Here is a 14,180-nt window from a genome sequence, read left to right on the forward strand (position 1 = left end):
ACCCCATTGCCTAGCCAAAAAAAGAAAGAAAGAAAGCATTTTATGATAGACAACACAGCAAAGAAAATATCTTGTGACTAGAAGAACCAGATGTACCCTGGACCTACAGCAAACCAGCTGAAAATTACTCATACTAGCAGCTAGTCATGCTAATGGTAAAAAGATTCCAGCTAAGCTCCTGAGAGGAAATTGCTTATGAAGGAGATGAGATTTTCTCTCTCCCAGGCCCAAAGTGACTGAAAATAATAACAATGGCCCATTGGAGTAAAATGAGTAGAGAGACTAAGTGATATTGTCAGATCTATCCTTAAGGAAAATCACTTTGGAAGCATTGTGGAGCCTGGGGTGAAGTGAGAGAAGACTAGAGACAGAGACCAATTAGGAGATTGTAGCAATAATTTTGGTGAGAAGTGATAAGGGTACGAATTTAAGATGGTAGCTATATAAGAAAAAGGGGTGTCCTCACTAATTCCAATTATGAGTTGATGGGGGTAAAGGAGGATAACTGAAGGACACAAGATTCAGGGTAAGTTTCCTAGTCTCTGTGCAAGTAAAGGAGAAATTATTTGAGCAAAGGAAGGAATGCCACCAGAATGGGTCATCCTCAGGTGGAATAGCTCCAGAGATTTGACCATGGGAGGGCCTTTTTTAAGAACTAAATTGAGGCCAAAATGGTTTCTTCTTTCCCGAATTCTAAATCAAAGGTTAGATATTAGATATATAGAGATTAGATATTAGACAAAGCCTGATCTTAGTCCCACCCAACTAGGTGAAAAGGTAGAATGGATAAAGGATATTGGAGTCCCAATAAGGTAATTAGACAACCTTAAATTAAGGCTTCTAGAGAAGATAGATCAAAAGGATCTGATGTTAAAGTTATGGAAGTAGAAATAGATATTTATTTTTTATTTATTTAAATTTTATTTTATTTAATAATAACTTTGTATTGACAGAATCCATGCCAGGGTAATTTTTTACAGCATTATCCCTTGCACTTACTTCTGTTCCGATTTTTCCCCTCCCTCCTTCCACCCCACCCCCCCCAAGATGGCAAGCAGTCCTATAAATGTTAAATATGTTGCAGTATATCCTAGATACAATACATATTTGCAGAACCGAATAGTTCTCCTGTTGCACAGGGAGAATTGGATTCAGAAGATAAAAATAACTCAGGAAGAAAATCAAAAATGCAAATAGTTCACATTCGTTTCCCAGTGTTCCTTCTTTGGGTGTAGCTGTTTCTGTCCATCATTTATCCATTGAAACTCAGTTAGGTCTCTTTGTCATAGAAATCAACTTCCATCAGAATACATCCTCATACAGTATCGTTGTCGAAGTGTATAATGATCTCCTGGTTCTGCTCATCTCACTTAGCATCAGTCCATGTAGGTCTCTCCAAGCCTCTCTGTATTCATCCTGCTGGTCATTCCTTACAGAGCAATAATATTCCATAACATTTATATACCACAATTTACCCAGCCATTTTCCAATTGATGGGCATCCATTCATTTTCCAGTTTCTAGCCTTTATTTTTGCTGAGGCAATTGGGATTAAGTGACTTGCCCAGAGTCACACAGCTAAGAAATAGCAATTTTTATCAACCCTGATGGATTCCAAATCCTTTGAAAGTGATAAGGCTGCTGTGAGAGTACAGAAAAAGAAGAGAAGGAATGGGGCTTAGAGAAGAGGGAACTGTCAGACACAAATGAAGATTAAGAAATGAACATTAGATTTGGGAATAAAAAGATGATTGATAACTTCAGAGAAAGCAGCCTCAAAGGACAAAGTAGAAATCCTAATTGCAAAGGGCTGACGAGGGAGAGAAGAGAAAATGAAATCAAGCACAGACAACTTTTTTGAGGAGTTTGGAATAGTAGAGGAAAGATAAGACAATAGTTTGAGGGGATGGCAGAGTCTATTGGAGGAGTTTTTTTTTTTTTTTTTAAGAATAAGGGAGACTTGGTCCTATTCCACATTTTTGGGTTTGTTTTCTTTCTAGTAATTTTTTCTTTTGTTCTGATTTTTCTTTCCCAACTTGACTAATATAGAAATATGATAAGAAATGATTGTGCATAGAGGGGAATCTTGGGGAAGGGGGAGATGAGGGAAGGAGAAAAAGATTTGGAATTCATAATTTTAGAAAAATGAATGTTGAAACTGGTGAGAGTGAACTCTGAAACTGTATCCCCTTTAATCTATAAAGAATGGTGATTCGGGGTCTCAGACTCTCCTTTGGGAAGAGCCTGCAAAACTCCCAAGTTAAGATTTCATTCAATTGGAGACCTTGGTCAAATCACCCTCCATTGAAACTGAAATCTTTTGGGGATGGCTCGGATCCCCTTCAGGGGGTTCCCAGACTCTGGGTTCAAAATGATTTTATTCAATTGGAGAGCTCTGTCTAATGGTCCTTTATTGATTAGCCCAGACAGCTCCCAGCCCCAGGCCAACATTTGCCCATATAACCAGGGGTCTGTTAAATACATCTTTCCCAAACGTCTAATAAAAAGTTTTGCCCTCTAAGAAAGCCTTCTTAGTGAACAATAAAAATCCGTTTTTTCCACAGATTTCAGGATTTGCGAATTCTTTCACATTGGACCTGTGTCTCCAAATAGAGGGGATCTCTCCCCCTATTCCCACACCTTAACAAAACCTCTTTATGTGTAATAGAAAAAATAAAATAATATTAACCAGGGGGAAAAAAATAAGGCTTGGAAAGATTTTAAGAAATTAGGAAAGGAACCAACAATTAGAGAAAAGGTGAAGTTTAGAGAAGGAGAAGATTAAGATTACAATGTGGTAGAAAAGATGGAAGGGAATAGTATGAAGATATATATAGAAAAGGTGGCCTTGACAAAAAGAAGGGCTACCTAATTGTCAAAGACTGAGGAAAAGGAGAGTAGGGTAGAGTGGGGATAAGGGAATGATGTCAAAAGATTTTGAGATGACATGAGAGAAAAGGTCCTAGTTGTCTCAGTAAGTGCTCTGATGAGAGAAAGAAGGGAAAGGAAGGCAGAAAAAAATTGATAAGGTAAGAGAAGGTCTAGACTTGAGGAAATGAGAGAGAGAATTAGGGATGAATAAAAGGAATACATTGAGGCAAAGGCCCAGTCAAAGTTGGAAAATATAGATTTAAAATGTATCTTGTCATATATGAGTTCTTTCAGCTGCGTTTCATGATTCCTGAGCAGTAGTAGTAATAGAGGCAGAGATTTGGCATAAAATGAGCAACAATAGGACCAGGGTAATAGGGTTTCAAGAGCAGAGGATTAGAGAGTTTAAATAGTTATAGTTTTGAGATTAGGAATAGAAAAAAATTAAATCAGTTCATATATAGGAATAGCCTGAGAAAGCAGAGGAGTGGAATGATTGGAGGTTTCAATAAAGGTGAACAATGGAGTTAGGAGAGGCAAGAAATGGAGAGAAATGGAATGACAGGCGCTTGTAGTCTATTAGCAGAGGTATAGAATTCTGAACTCAAATCCTTCAAAACCTTACAGTGTGGCCCAAAATAAGCTAAAATGAAATTGGGAAATGTATACAAAATAACATAAAAAATACACAATTTAGTTTGTGATTTTCTAAGTACTGTCAGTGGTAGGATGATTAGGGTAAAATATTGTCAAGGAAGAGGGAGGGCTCAGTGAAGATTAGTAGATAAAGCATATAAAAGAAAAATCCAGAATTAAGGGAACTTTATTCATTATAAAACACACAAAAAAAAATTCCAAAGGGCATACTGGAAGTATAGCAATAGGCTAGGCAGGATTATGAGATTGGGAATGGTTTTAGGATAATGTGTAATTGATAAATACAGGCATAAGGAGAGAAACTGGTAGTGTGAGATTATTCATGAGAGCAATAGTGTATGGTAGAAGAATAAAGCTCAAAATTCCTTTTTTTTTTAATTTTTAAAAAAAATTGTAATTAAAAAAATTTAGGTTTACATATACATTCATTTTTTACACATTTCCATATGAATCATATTGGGAGATAAAAAATCAGAACAAAAAGGGAAAACCAAGGAAAGGGGGAAAATAACAGAAGCGGGGAAACTCGTATGCTTCAATCCACATTCAGTCTCCATAATTCTCTCTGGATTCGGATAGCACTTTCCATCCAAAGTTTATTGAAATTAGCTTAGATCATTGAAATGTTGAGAAGAACTAAGTCTATCATAGTTGATCACACAACCTTGCTGTTGCTGTGTACAATATTTTCCTGGTTCTGCTTGTTTCACTCAGCATCAGTTTAGCAAAGATTTGGAGGTCATTTTCTTCTGGAGCTGCTTCAGGCTGAAAAGAGGTATAGAGCTGGTCCTGTCTAGCTGAGTCCAGATTGAGGAGAGAAGACTTGATGGTGGCTGCAGCATCCAGGGAGGGTTAAATTTTAAGATTAGATAGCCAGTGGTGTTCAGGCTGGGAAGTTCATGGACAAAACTCTGGAAGATACAAAGCTCACTAGTAATAGGGGAGAAAATAATTATCTTGGGAAAAGTGAAGGAAAGCACCATCAACAAAAAAAAGAAAACTAGGATGAGTAAGTTTTTCCAGGTAAAGCTCATATTTTTTTTCTTCTTTTAATTCTATTTTATTTTTCCAGATACATACAAAGATAGTTTTCAATATTCACCTTCACAAAACCTCTGATATAGGTTAAACATGGGCAATTCTTCTAAATGTATTTCTATATTTGTCGTACTGCACAAGAAAAATCAGATTAAAAGGGGAAAAAACACAAGAAAGAAAAAAAGGAAACAATAACAGCAACAAAAAGGGGAAATACTGTTCTTTGATCCACATTCAATTTCCATAGTTTTCTCTCTGGATACAAATGGCATTTTCCATCATAAGTCTATTGAAATTTCCTAGAATCACCTCATTGTTAAAAAGAGCCAACTCCATTACAATTGATCATCACATAATTTTGTTACTGTCTGCAATGTTTTCTTGGTTCTACTCACTTTAGCATCAGTTCATGTAAGTTTTTCAATGTAAAGCTCACAGTCTTAAAAGGATATTTTTGCAGGGTAAGATTCAGAAATGCAGAGACTTGATCATTTCTTCCTGCTCCTTGAATGTGGCTGAAAGTGTGTTTGGCAGGAGAATTCTGAGTAAGAGTTGCAGTTGGGGGAACCACTGATGTTGATGCAGTTTGATGCAAGGTGCCTGCCTGGCCCTGGCTTTCTGCTTTCACTAGAGTATTGAGAAATAAGGGAAAGAAAATAAAGCAGGGAAGAACATAAAATGTTCTTGTTTCAGGATTATCCTCACTAATTTTGGAATGTGAATTTTTGGTACAGATGGTATCTACTGTCTTTATTGAATAATTTTATTAGCCTAATGACCTAGCCAGCTTGGGTTTGAATAACATGGTGCTGGGAATGACAAGATAGATTTACACTTCTAAGCCTTGAGGTATTTATTGAAGGATACTCAGGATCAGGTGGAAATCAGTAACTAATCTCACTTCGGAAATGGTAGCCCCAACTGGTACAATTCATCCTGGACCTCAGCTTCAGGTATTCTGAGATATGTTGCAAGCTTCTTTGATATTAAATATGTTTAACAATTATTGTAAAGTGGATAGAGCATCAGGACTGGTGTCAGGAAAATCAATTCAAATCCAGTCGCAGACATTTAACCAGCCTCAGAATTCATACCTCCAGCTATTAGCTTTATGATTCTAGGCAAGTCATTATATCTTTGGGCCTCAGTTTGTTCATCTCTATAATGGGGATAATGATAGTATCCTAGGGATGTTAGGAGAATCAAATGAGATAAATGACCTTTAAGTGCTCTGCAAACTTTAAAACTCCAAATATTGGCTAATAAGGATAAATTGGAGATAAAAATCTCAGATTTAGAAACAGGGGTGGTGAGATTTAAATGAGATGGGGATATAAAGCATTTTATAAACTTTAAAGTGCTATAGAAACGTCAGTTATCATCATTATCAGTCTTCAATCACCAGATCTTCAGTCTGGTAATATCTTCATTTCTTAAGTCTTCTACTGTACTCCTGCTGAGTACAAGTAACTAATTTTTAGAGCAATATAGGGGTGTGCTGGTAAATATTTGATAATGGTGAAAGCAGGGAAAGGAATGTATGTACACCTAAGTTTAATCTGCATTATTAATACTTTTGTGAGTCTAGATAATCAACAAAACAATAAATCATGTTTGGGTTTGTAGATTGTCTTATTTCTGAAATGTAAATGCAAGGATGACGCAGTAAATAGAGTACTGACCCTGAAGGAGGAGGATCTGAGTTCAAATTTGACCTCAAACACTTAGTCGCTATGTGATGGCACTTAGTAGCTATGTGACTAGGCAAGTCACTAAACTCCAACTGCCTAATGAAAGGAAGGAAGGAAGGAAGGAAGGAAGGAAGGAAGGAAGGAAGGAAGGAAGGAAAGAAGGAAAGAAGGAAGGAAAGGAGGGAGGGAAAATGTAATGATGCAGTAGGAATTAGAGTTAGTTGGAAAAGACCTCAGAGATCTGAACCATAGAATTCTGTTTGCTTTAAAACTGGCAGGAGTTCATTCAACCTTTGTTTGATGATTTCCAGTTAGATGGAATCCACTTTTGCCTCTGAGGCAGTCCATTTCACTTTTGGACTGCTCTAATTGTTAGGAAGTTTTTCTTTAAATAAGGTCTAAATCTGCTTCTCTACAAATTTCTATCATTTGCTATCTGAGGTGGAAGAGAAATAAGAGCAGAAAACATCTGTTCTCTGTGCCTTATGCCAGTCTTTTAAACATTAGTACAACCTCAGCTTCCATAGCCCCTTCCTTGGGAGTTGGATATTATTACTGTTTCTTTAAGAAAGAGGGAATAGAATCTTTTTTCCCTTTTTAAATAGTATTTTGTTTTTTCTCACTTGTATAAAGATAGCTTTCAACATTCATCTTTTTTTTTAATTTAATTTTTTTAGGAAGGGAGGGATTAATGGATTTTTTGTTTATTTCTCTCAATAGCATTTTATTTTTTCTAATTACATGTTTTCATCATTTAAGATTTATAAGATTTTCACTTCTATTTTTTTCTCCCTCCTTTCACTTTCCTCTCCCCAAGATGGCAAGCAATTTGATATAGGTTTTATATATACAATCATATTAAACATATTTCCATATTAGTCGTGTTGTAAAAGAAGAACCAGAACAAAAGGAAAAATCATGAGAGAAAAAAAAACAAAAAAAGGAAAAATAGCATGCTTTGATCTACATTCAGATTCCATAGTTCTTTCTCTGGATTTGAATAGCATTTTCTATCAAAATCTAATCTCCCCCCCTCCCCCCCTTTTTTTTCCTTTGCGGGAATTGAGGTTAAGTGACTTCCCAAGAGTCACTCAGCTAGAAAGTATTTTTGAGGTCACATTTGAATTCGAGTCCTCCTGTTCCAGTGCTAGTGTTCTATCTACTGTACCATCTAGCTGTCCCCCAAACTTATCTGTGTAAGATTTTGAGTTCCAAATTTTTCTCCCTTCCTTATTTTTCCCCTCCCCAAAACAGCAAGCAATCTGATATAGATTATTTATGTACAATCATATTAAACACATTTCCATAGACTTAGAAAAAAAGGGGAAAATCATAAGAAAGAAAAACAAACAAAAAACCAAAAACCATCTTCATTGAGACTACAGAGTTCTTTCTCTGTGTGTGGAGAGCATTTTCCATTGTAAATTCCTTAGAGCATTACATTGCTGAGATTAGCTAAATTTATCATAGTTGATAATCACATAATCTTCTTGTTACTGTATACAGTGTTTTCCTGGTTGTGCTCATTTGACTCACTATCAATTCATTTAAGTCTTTTCAGGCTTTTCTGAAATTGTTGCTCACCATTTCTTAAACAACAATAGCATTCCATTATATTTATATACCACAACTTCTTCAGTTATTCCCCAATTGATGGGCATCCCCTCTACTTCCACTTCTTTGGAAGTCTGACAGGCCTGACAGCCTGGAGGACTGGGTGGCAGTCAAGGAGAACCTATTCTCGGAGTCTGAGCGGCCCAATCTCTGCTTTTTAGTGGCTGGGAAGGAGTCCGAGGCTAAGTTCGCCGTGACCTGTCATAACCGAACCCTGCAGCAGCAGCAGCGGCGCCGCAAGGGCCTCGGCCCGGCCCCAGGTGACGGCGGCGCCCAGGCCGAGGGGGAGGAGGAGGAGGCGGAGACATGCGGGCCGCTCAGCTGGGCCGGTTTCTTTTCCACGGCCGAACTTCAGTGCGTGCATCGGGTGCTGGCCGCCACGAACTCGCAGCTGGAGGCCGAGTTTCCCGCGCTGCCCCCCGAGGTCGGCTCGAGCCCGTGGGCACTGCTCTTTCCGGCCGCCCGGCCCGATGAGGAGGCGCTGAAGCAGCAATGCTACCAGCTGGCGCTCTACCTGGACGACGCGGTCGACAAGTGCGGCGCCAAGATGCTGCTGGACTTGCTTTTCCCCGCCGACGCCGAGCCGATTGAGGAGTACTTCGAGAATCTGCATGAATTCCGGAAGAAGGCCCTGCAGCGGCACTTGGCACGGGCCAAGGAGCAGCTCTGTCGGATTGTTCACGAGCATAAAAATTCTGTCAAGATGATAGATTTAATGAAAGTTATGAAGAAGAAGATAAAGCTTACCAGGAATTAGTTACTGCGGCAACAAACTTCTACGAATATTTGCTGCAACCATTTAGGGATATGCGAGAGCTTGCAACATTATACAAGTTAAAAATTTCAAAGTCTTTGGAGTTTCATGAACTGGGTCCTAGAAGAATAGAGGCATTGGAAAAAGAAGCCAGAGAATGGACCAGACAAGCTGACGAAGCTGTGACATCTATTCAAGACATCACGGTGAATTATTTTAAGGAAACAGCAAATGCATTGGCTGGAATGAAAAAACAGATGGAACAGGATGAGAAGAGATTTGGCCAAGCTACCTGGGCCTTAGCTGCTCCCAGACTTGAAAAACTGAAGTTCATGTTAGCAAGAGAAACTCTACAGTACAAAAGAGCCAAAGAACTATGCTTGAATCGAAAAAGAGTTGAAATTAAAAAAAAAGTAGAACATCTTTCTGAAGCAGAGAAAAACATTGATATAATAGATGAACTAGAAATGCAGTATTATGAAGTTCAACTTGAATTGTATGACATTCAGCTTGAGATATTGAAGTTTAAAGAGATGCTGCTTGTTACAGAGTTAGATGCTACCAGACAACTCATAAAAGAGAAACAAGATGAAGTTGTGTATTATGATGCTGTTGAAAATCCTGAGGAACTTAAAGTTGCTGATCTAGTAGAGCAAAACGATTCCCAGGATTCAGAAATGAAGATGCTCAAGCAGAAGTCCCAGCAACTAATTGTCAGGCAGCTCTTCCGCCATGACCCGGCCCTTTTTCTACAAAAAGAGGTGCTATAAAAATTTTTTGTACAAGTTCTTTCCCCTTGTTTAATGATCTCCAAGATACAGACCTAGTAGTGCTACTGCTAGATCAAAGGATATGCTGAGTTTCGTAGCTCTTTGAGCATAGTTCCAAATTGGTCTCCAAAATAATTGGATCAGTTCACAACCCCATCAGTGCTGCATAGTATTCCAATTTTGAGGGAGTGGAATCTTTAAGAGACAGGTTATTGTTAGCTGACACTCAGATTCTTTTTAAAAATTATTTTAAAAAAATAATAGCTTTTTATTTTCACAACACATACAAGGATATTCTCAACATTCACCCTTGTAGAACCTTGTAGAACCAAATTTTTCTCCCTCTCTTCTTCCCATCCTCCTCCTCTAGGCAGCAAGTAATCCAATATAGATTAAACATGTGCAATTCTTTTAAACATATTTCCACATTTATTATGCTTCACAAGAAAAAACATCTAAAAAGGAAAAAATGAGAAAGAAAAAAAGCAAGCAAACAACAACAACAACAAAAAAAGTTGTGATATACATTCAATCCCTATAGTTCTCTTTCTGGATGCAAATGGCTCTCTCCATCACAAGTCTATTGGAATTAGAATCACCTCATTATTGAAAAGAGCCAAGTCCAACACAGTTGATCATCACATAACCTTATTGTTGCTGCATACAATATTCTCTTGGTTCTACTCACTTCACTTAGCGTCTGTTCATGTAAGTCTCTCTAGGTTTTTCTGAAATCATCCTGCTGATTGTTTCTTATAGACCAATAATATTCCATAATATTCATATATCATAACTTATTTAGCCATTTCCCAAATAATGAGCATCCACTCAGTTTCCAGTTTTTTGCCACTACAAAAAGGGCTGCCACAAACATTTTTGCACATGTGGGTTCTTTTCTTTTTTATCTCTTTGGGATAGAGACCCAGTAGAAACACTGCTAGATCAAAGGGTATGCAGTTTGATAGTTCTTTGGGCATAGTTCCAAATTGCTCTCTAGAATAGTTGGATTAGATCACAACTCCACTAACAATGTATTAGTGTCTCACTTGTCCCACATCCCCTGAAACATTTATCATTAACTTTTCCTATCATCTTAGCAAATCTAAGAGGTATGTCTGGTATCTCAGAATTGTCTTAATGGTGATTTTTTTATATAACTAAGAATGGCTTTAATTTCTTCATCTGAAAATTGTCTGTTCATATCCTTTGACCTTTTATCAATTAAAAAATGGTTCATATTCTTACCAATATGAGTTAATTCTCTATATATTTTAGAAATTAGGCCTTTATCAGAACCCTTGGATGTAAAGTTTTTCCCCCAGTTTTCTGCTTCCTTTCTAATCTTGGCTGCTTTAGTTTTGTTTTTGCAAAAACTTTTTAAATTTAATGTAGTCAAAATTATCCATTTTGCATTTCATCATGTTCTCTAGTTCTTTGACCATAAATTCCTTCCTTCTCCATAGATCTGAACAGATAGGCTATCCCTTGTTCTCCTAATTTGCTTATGGTATCACCAGTTATGTCTAAATCATGAACCTATTTTGATCTTATCTTCATATAGGGTGTGAGATATTTATCGATGTCTGGTTTCTGCCACACTGTTTTCCAATTCTCCCAGCAATTTTTGTCAAATAGTTCTTATCCCAAAAGCTGGAGTCTTTGAGTTTATCAAACAGTAGATTACTATAGTCATTGACTATTGTGTCTTTGGAATCTAATCTATTCCACTGATCAACTACTCTATTTCTTAGCTGTACCAAATGGTTTTTATGATCTCCACTTTGTAATACAGTTTTAGGTCTGGTACAGCTAGGCCATATTCATTTGCATTTTTTCATTAATTCCCTTGAAATTCTTGAGTTTTTGTTCTTCTAGGTGAATTTTGTTATTATTTTTTCTAGTTTTATAAAGCAACTTTGTGGTAGTTTGATTGGTATGACATTGAATAAATAGATCAATTTAGATATAATTATCATTTTTATTATATTAGCTTGGCCTACCCATGAGCACTTGATATTCTTGCAATTGTTTGAGCTAACTTTATTTGTGACACTCCGATTCTTGACATTGACTTATAATGTATTGTCTCTGGGCCAGTGGTGTCCTAGAATGAACTACTATTACCTTCAAAAGCCAATTGTCAAATATTCACTTTGATATTTATATGTTAGAAATTGACAAATGTGGGACAGGTAGATGGCTAAGTGAATATGGGCCCCATAGTCTGGAGGTCCTGAGTTCAAATTGGACCTCAGACATTTAATATTTACTAATATTAGCTATTAGTAGACTTATTATTATTATATTATAACATTAGTACTTATTTGTATTAGCTGTATGACCCTGGGCAAGTCACTTGACTCCCAACTACCTCACAGACACACCAAAAAAAAAAAAAAAAAAATGAAATTGGCAAATGCTTCAAACCAGAGCTTAATTTATTATTTTGTTGGTTGTTCAGACAAGAAAGGGATGGGGAAAATGTTAATAATTGCAGATTAAATTTTAAAATATGTTAGATCTGTTAGTATATCACTGCTCTATCTCCATTCTCTAAACCAAGCCTATTACGTCTCTCCCCAGACTCTAATGTTCCTAGGTGCCCTTGGCGGGGAGGGTTAGATTGTCTCTTTTCTCTGCCATCTGTTCTAGCTCCTACCAACTGTGCTTCCCTCTTTTAGGAGTCCAATGATTAGCACTTCAGTTCATCAGGTAACTTTTGCAAAGGAATACTTAAATTAAAAAAACCAAATCAAACATTCACCCCAATACTTCAGGGGCATAATCCTGACCCTCTCCTCCATCTCAGATAATTTTTTTCATTGAACTCTAGCTTCTGTTCCCTTTTGGAACGCTTCATTCTCTCACAAACCTCTGGACTATATTAAGGTATTATTTGAGTCCCTTTCACCTCCCTTAGAGGAATACTTGAAATACAGGTAACAGTAACTGCCCCATGGAAGAAATACAAAGATGGCACACACTGCAAGTCATTGCACAATTTAATCTTCATAATGGTTCACATTTTCAGTCTTTTTAATCTGAACAATGTGTACGTGTTTATGCTTCAACTTCAAAGCCCCATTTACAGCAAATTATCACCTAATTTGACAATCCCACTGAAATAGTCCTAAAATACAGATCTGATCATAGAACTCCCTGACCCAGTAAACTTCAGTGTTTTCCTATTCCCTCTAAGCTTAAATACAAACTCGATGACACCAAAAACCCTTTCCCACCAGGTTCCAGCCTATTTTTTTCCAGTCTCATTATACATTAATGTCCTTCCCTAACTGTAATTCAGCCAAAATGGTCTGGCTGTTCCTCACATACAACTCTCCATCTTCAACCTCTTTACCTTTGCAAAGCACTCCATTTAACTCTGTCTCTTAGAATTCTAATTTTCAACAAAACTCAGCTTAAGCACTATCTTCTACATGAACCCTTTTCCCATCCCCATACCACGTTCTGTGCCAGCTGATAGTTCCTCCCCAACAAAAACCTTGTATCTATTTTTCATATATATATGATACAATGTAAATTCCTTCAGAATAGAGCCCATTTATTTTTATCCCCAGTACCTGATAGGCAAATTAATGAATGAAAAAACTAAGTACTTACCATGGGGATGGAAGGAGGTGAAGGGGGGAGAGAAGTACTGTGCTAAGTGATAAGAAATTCTAAGAGAAAAGACAGTACCAAGAGATGGAGGTGGGTTGGGCTGAGATGATATGGGAGTTACTACCAGGAAAAACCTCTGCAAACATTAGAAAGGATGGCCACTAACAAGAGCATGGACAAAAGCTGATCATTTAAAAAAATTTTTTTTACATTTAATTTATTTTTTGTTACATTTTAAATTGCAGTGTGTATCTCTACCCACCCAGCCACCATTTGACACAGATGGGAGTGGGAGAAGGGAGAGAGATGTAAAACCATACTATGCCTATTTCTATTTATCAGTTCTTTCCTGGAAATAGATAACATTTTCCTTCATAGGTCTTTTGTGATTGTTCATCTATTTCACTCTTCATATTTTTCTAAAACTCAACCAGTTCATTATTTCTTAAAAGCATGAGAGTATTCCATCACAATCAAATACTGCAACTTGTTTAGCCATTCCCCAGATGATAGGCAACCCCTCAATTTCCAGTTCTTTGCTACCACAAAGAGAGTTACTATAAATATTTTAGACCATATTGGTTCTTTTCCTTTTTCTCTGATCATCTTGGAAGAAAAACTTAATAGTGGTATTGCTGGGTCAAAGAGTCTTTGAACATAATTCCAGGTTGTTCTCCAAAATGGTTGAATCAGTTCACAATTCCACCAATAGTGTTTTAGTGTCCCAATTTTTCTACATCCCCTCCAGCAGCTGTCATTTTAGTCAGTTGGATAGGTGTGTGACATCACAAAATTGTTTTAATTTGCATTTCTCTAATAATGATTTAGAACATTTTTCATATTACTCTCTCTCTCTCTCTCTCTCTCTCTCTCTATATATATATATATATATATACAATATATAAAACTAACTTCTTCATTGGAAAACTCCCTGTTCACATTCTCTGATGAATCATTCAATTGATAAATCACTCACATTCTTAGACAAAGTTCTTTATATATTTGAGATATGACACCTTTACTGGAGAAACTATCTATTAAAAATTTTACAGAGCTTGGTCATTTTACCACCAAATGTATATTGGAAGAAATTTGGATAGTGCAGAGCCAAGGCGAAATGTAAAATAACTAATCAACAATATAGCAAACTGTTTTATGTTTTGAT

General features: G+C 36.9%; 1 protein-coding gene across 1 annotated transcript; it reads left to right on the forward strand.

Annotated features, from left to right (window-relative positions):
- Window positions 1-5,473: 5,473 nt before the first annotated feature.
- On the forward strand, window positions 5,474-9,425 carry LOC127561375 (WASP homolog-associated protein with actin, membranes and microtubules-like). Its single transcript, XM_051996641.1, is given in 3 exon segments — window positions 5,474-5,518; window positions 7,944-8,589; window positions 8,592-9,425. Coding segments are annotated over 3 exon segments (1,494 nt in total). The 3' UTR covers window positions 9,395-9,425.
- The last annotated feature ends 4,755 nt before the right edge of the window (window positions 9,426-14,180 follow it).

The sequence above is a fragment of the Antechinus flavipes genome, chromosome 4 (assembly GCF_016432865.1).
Source record: "Antechinus flavipes isolate AdamAnt ecotype Samford, QLD, Australia chromosome 4, AdamAnt_v2, whole genome shotgun sequence".
Classification (NCBI taxonomy): Eukaryota; Metazoa; Chordata; class Mammalia; order Dasyuromorphia; family Dasyuridae; genus Antechinus; species Antechinus flavipes.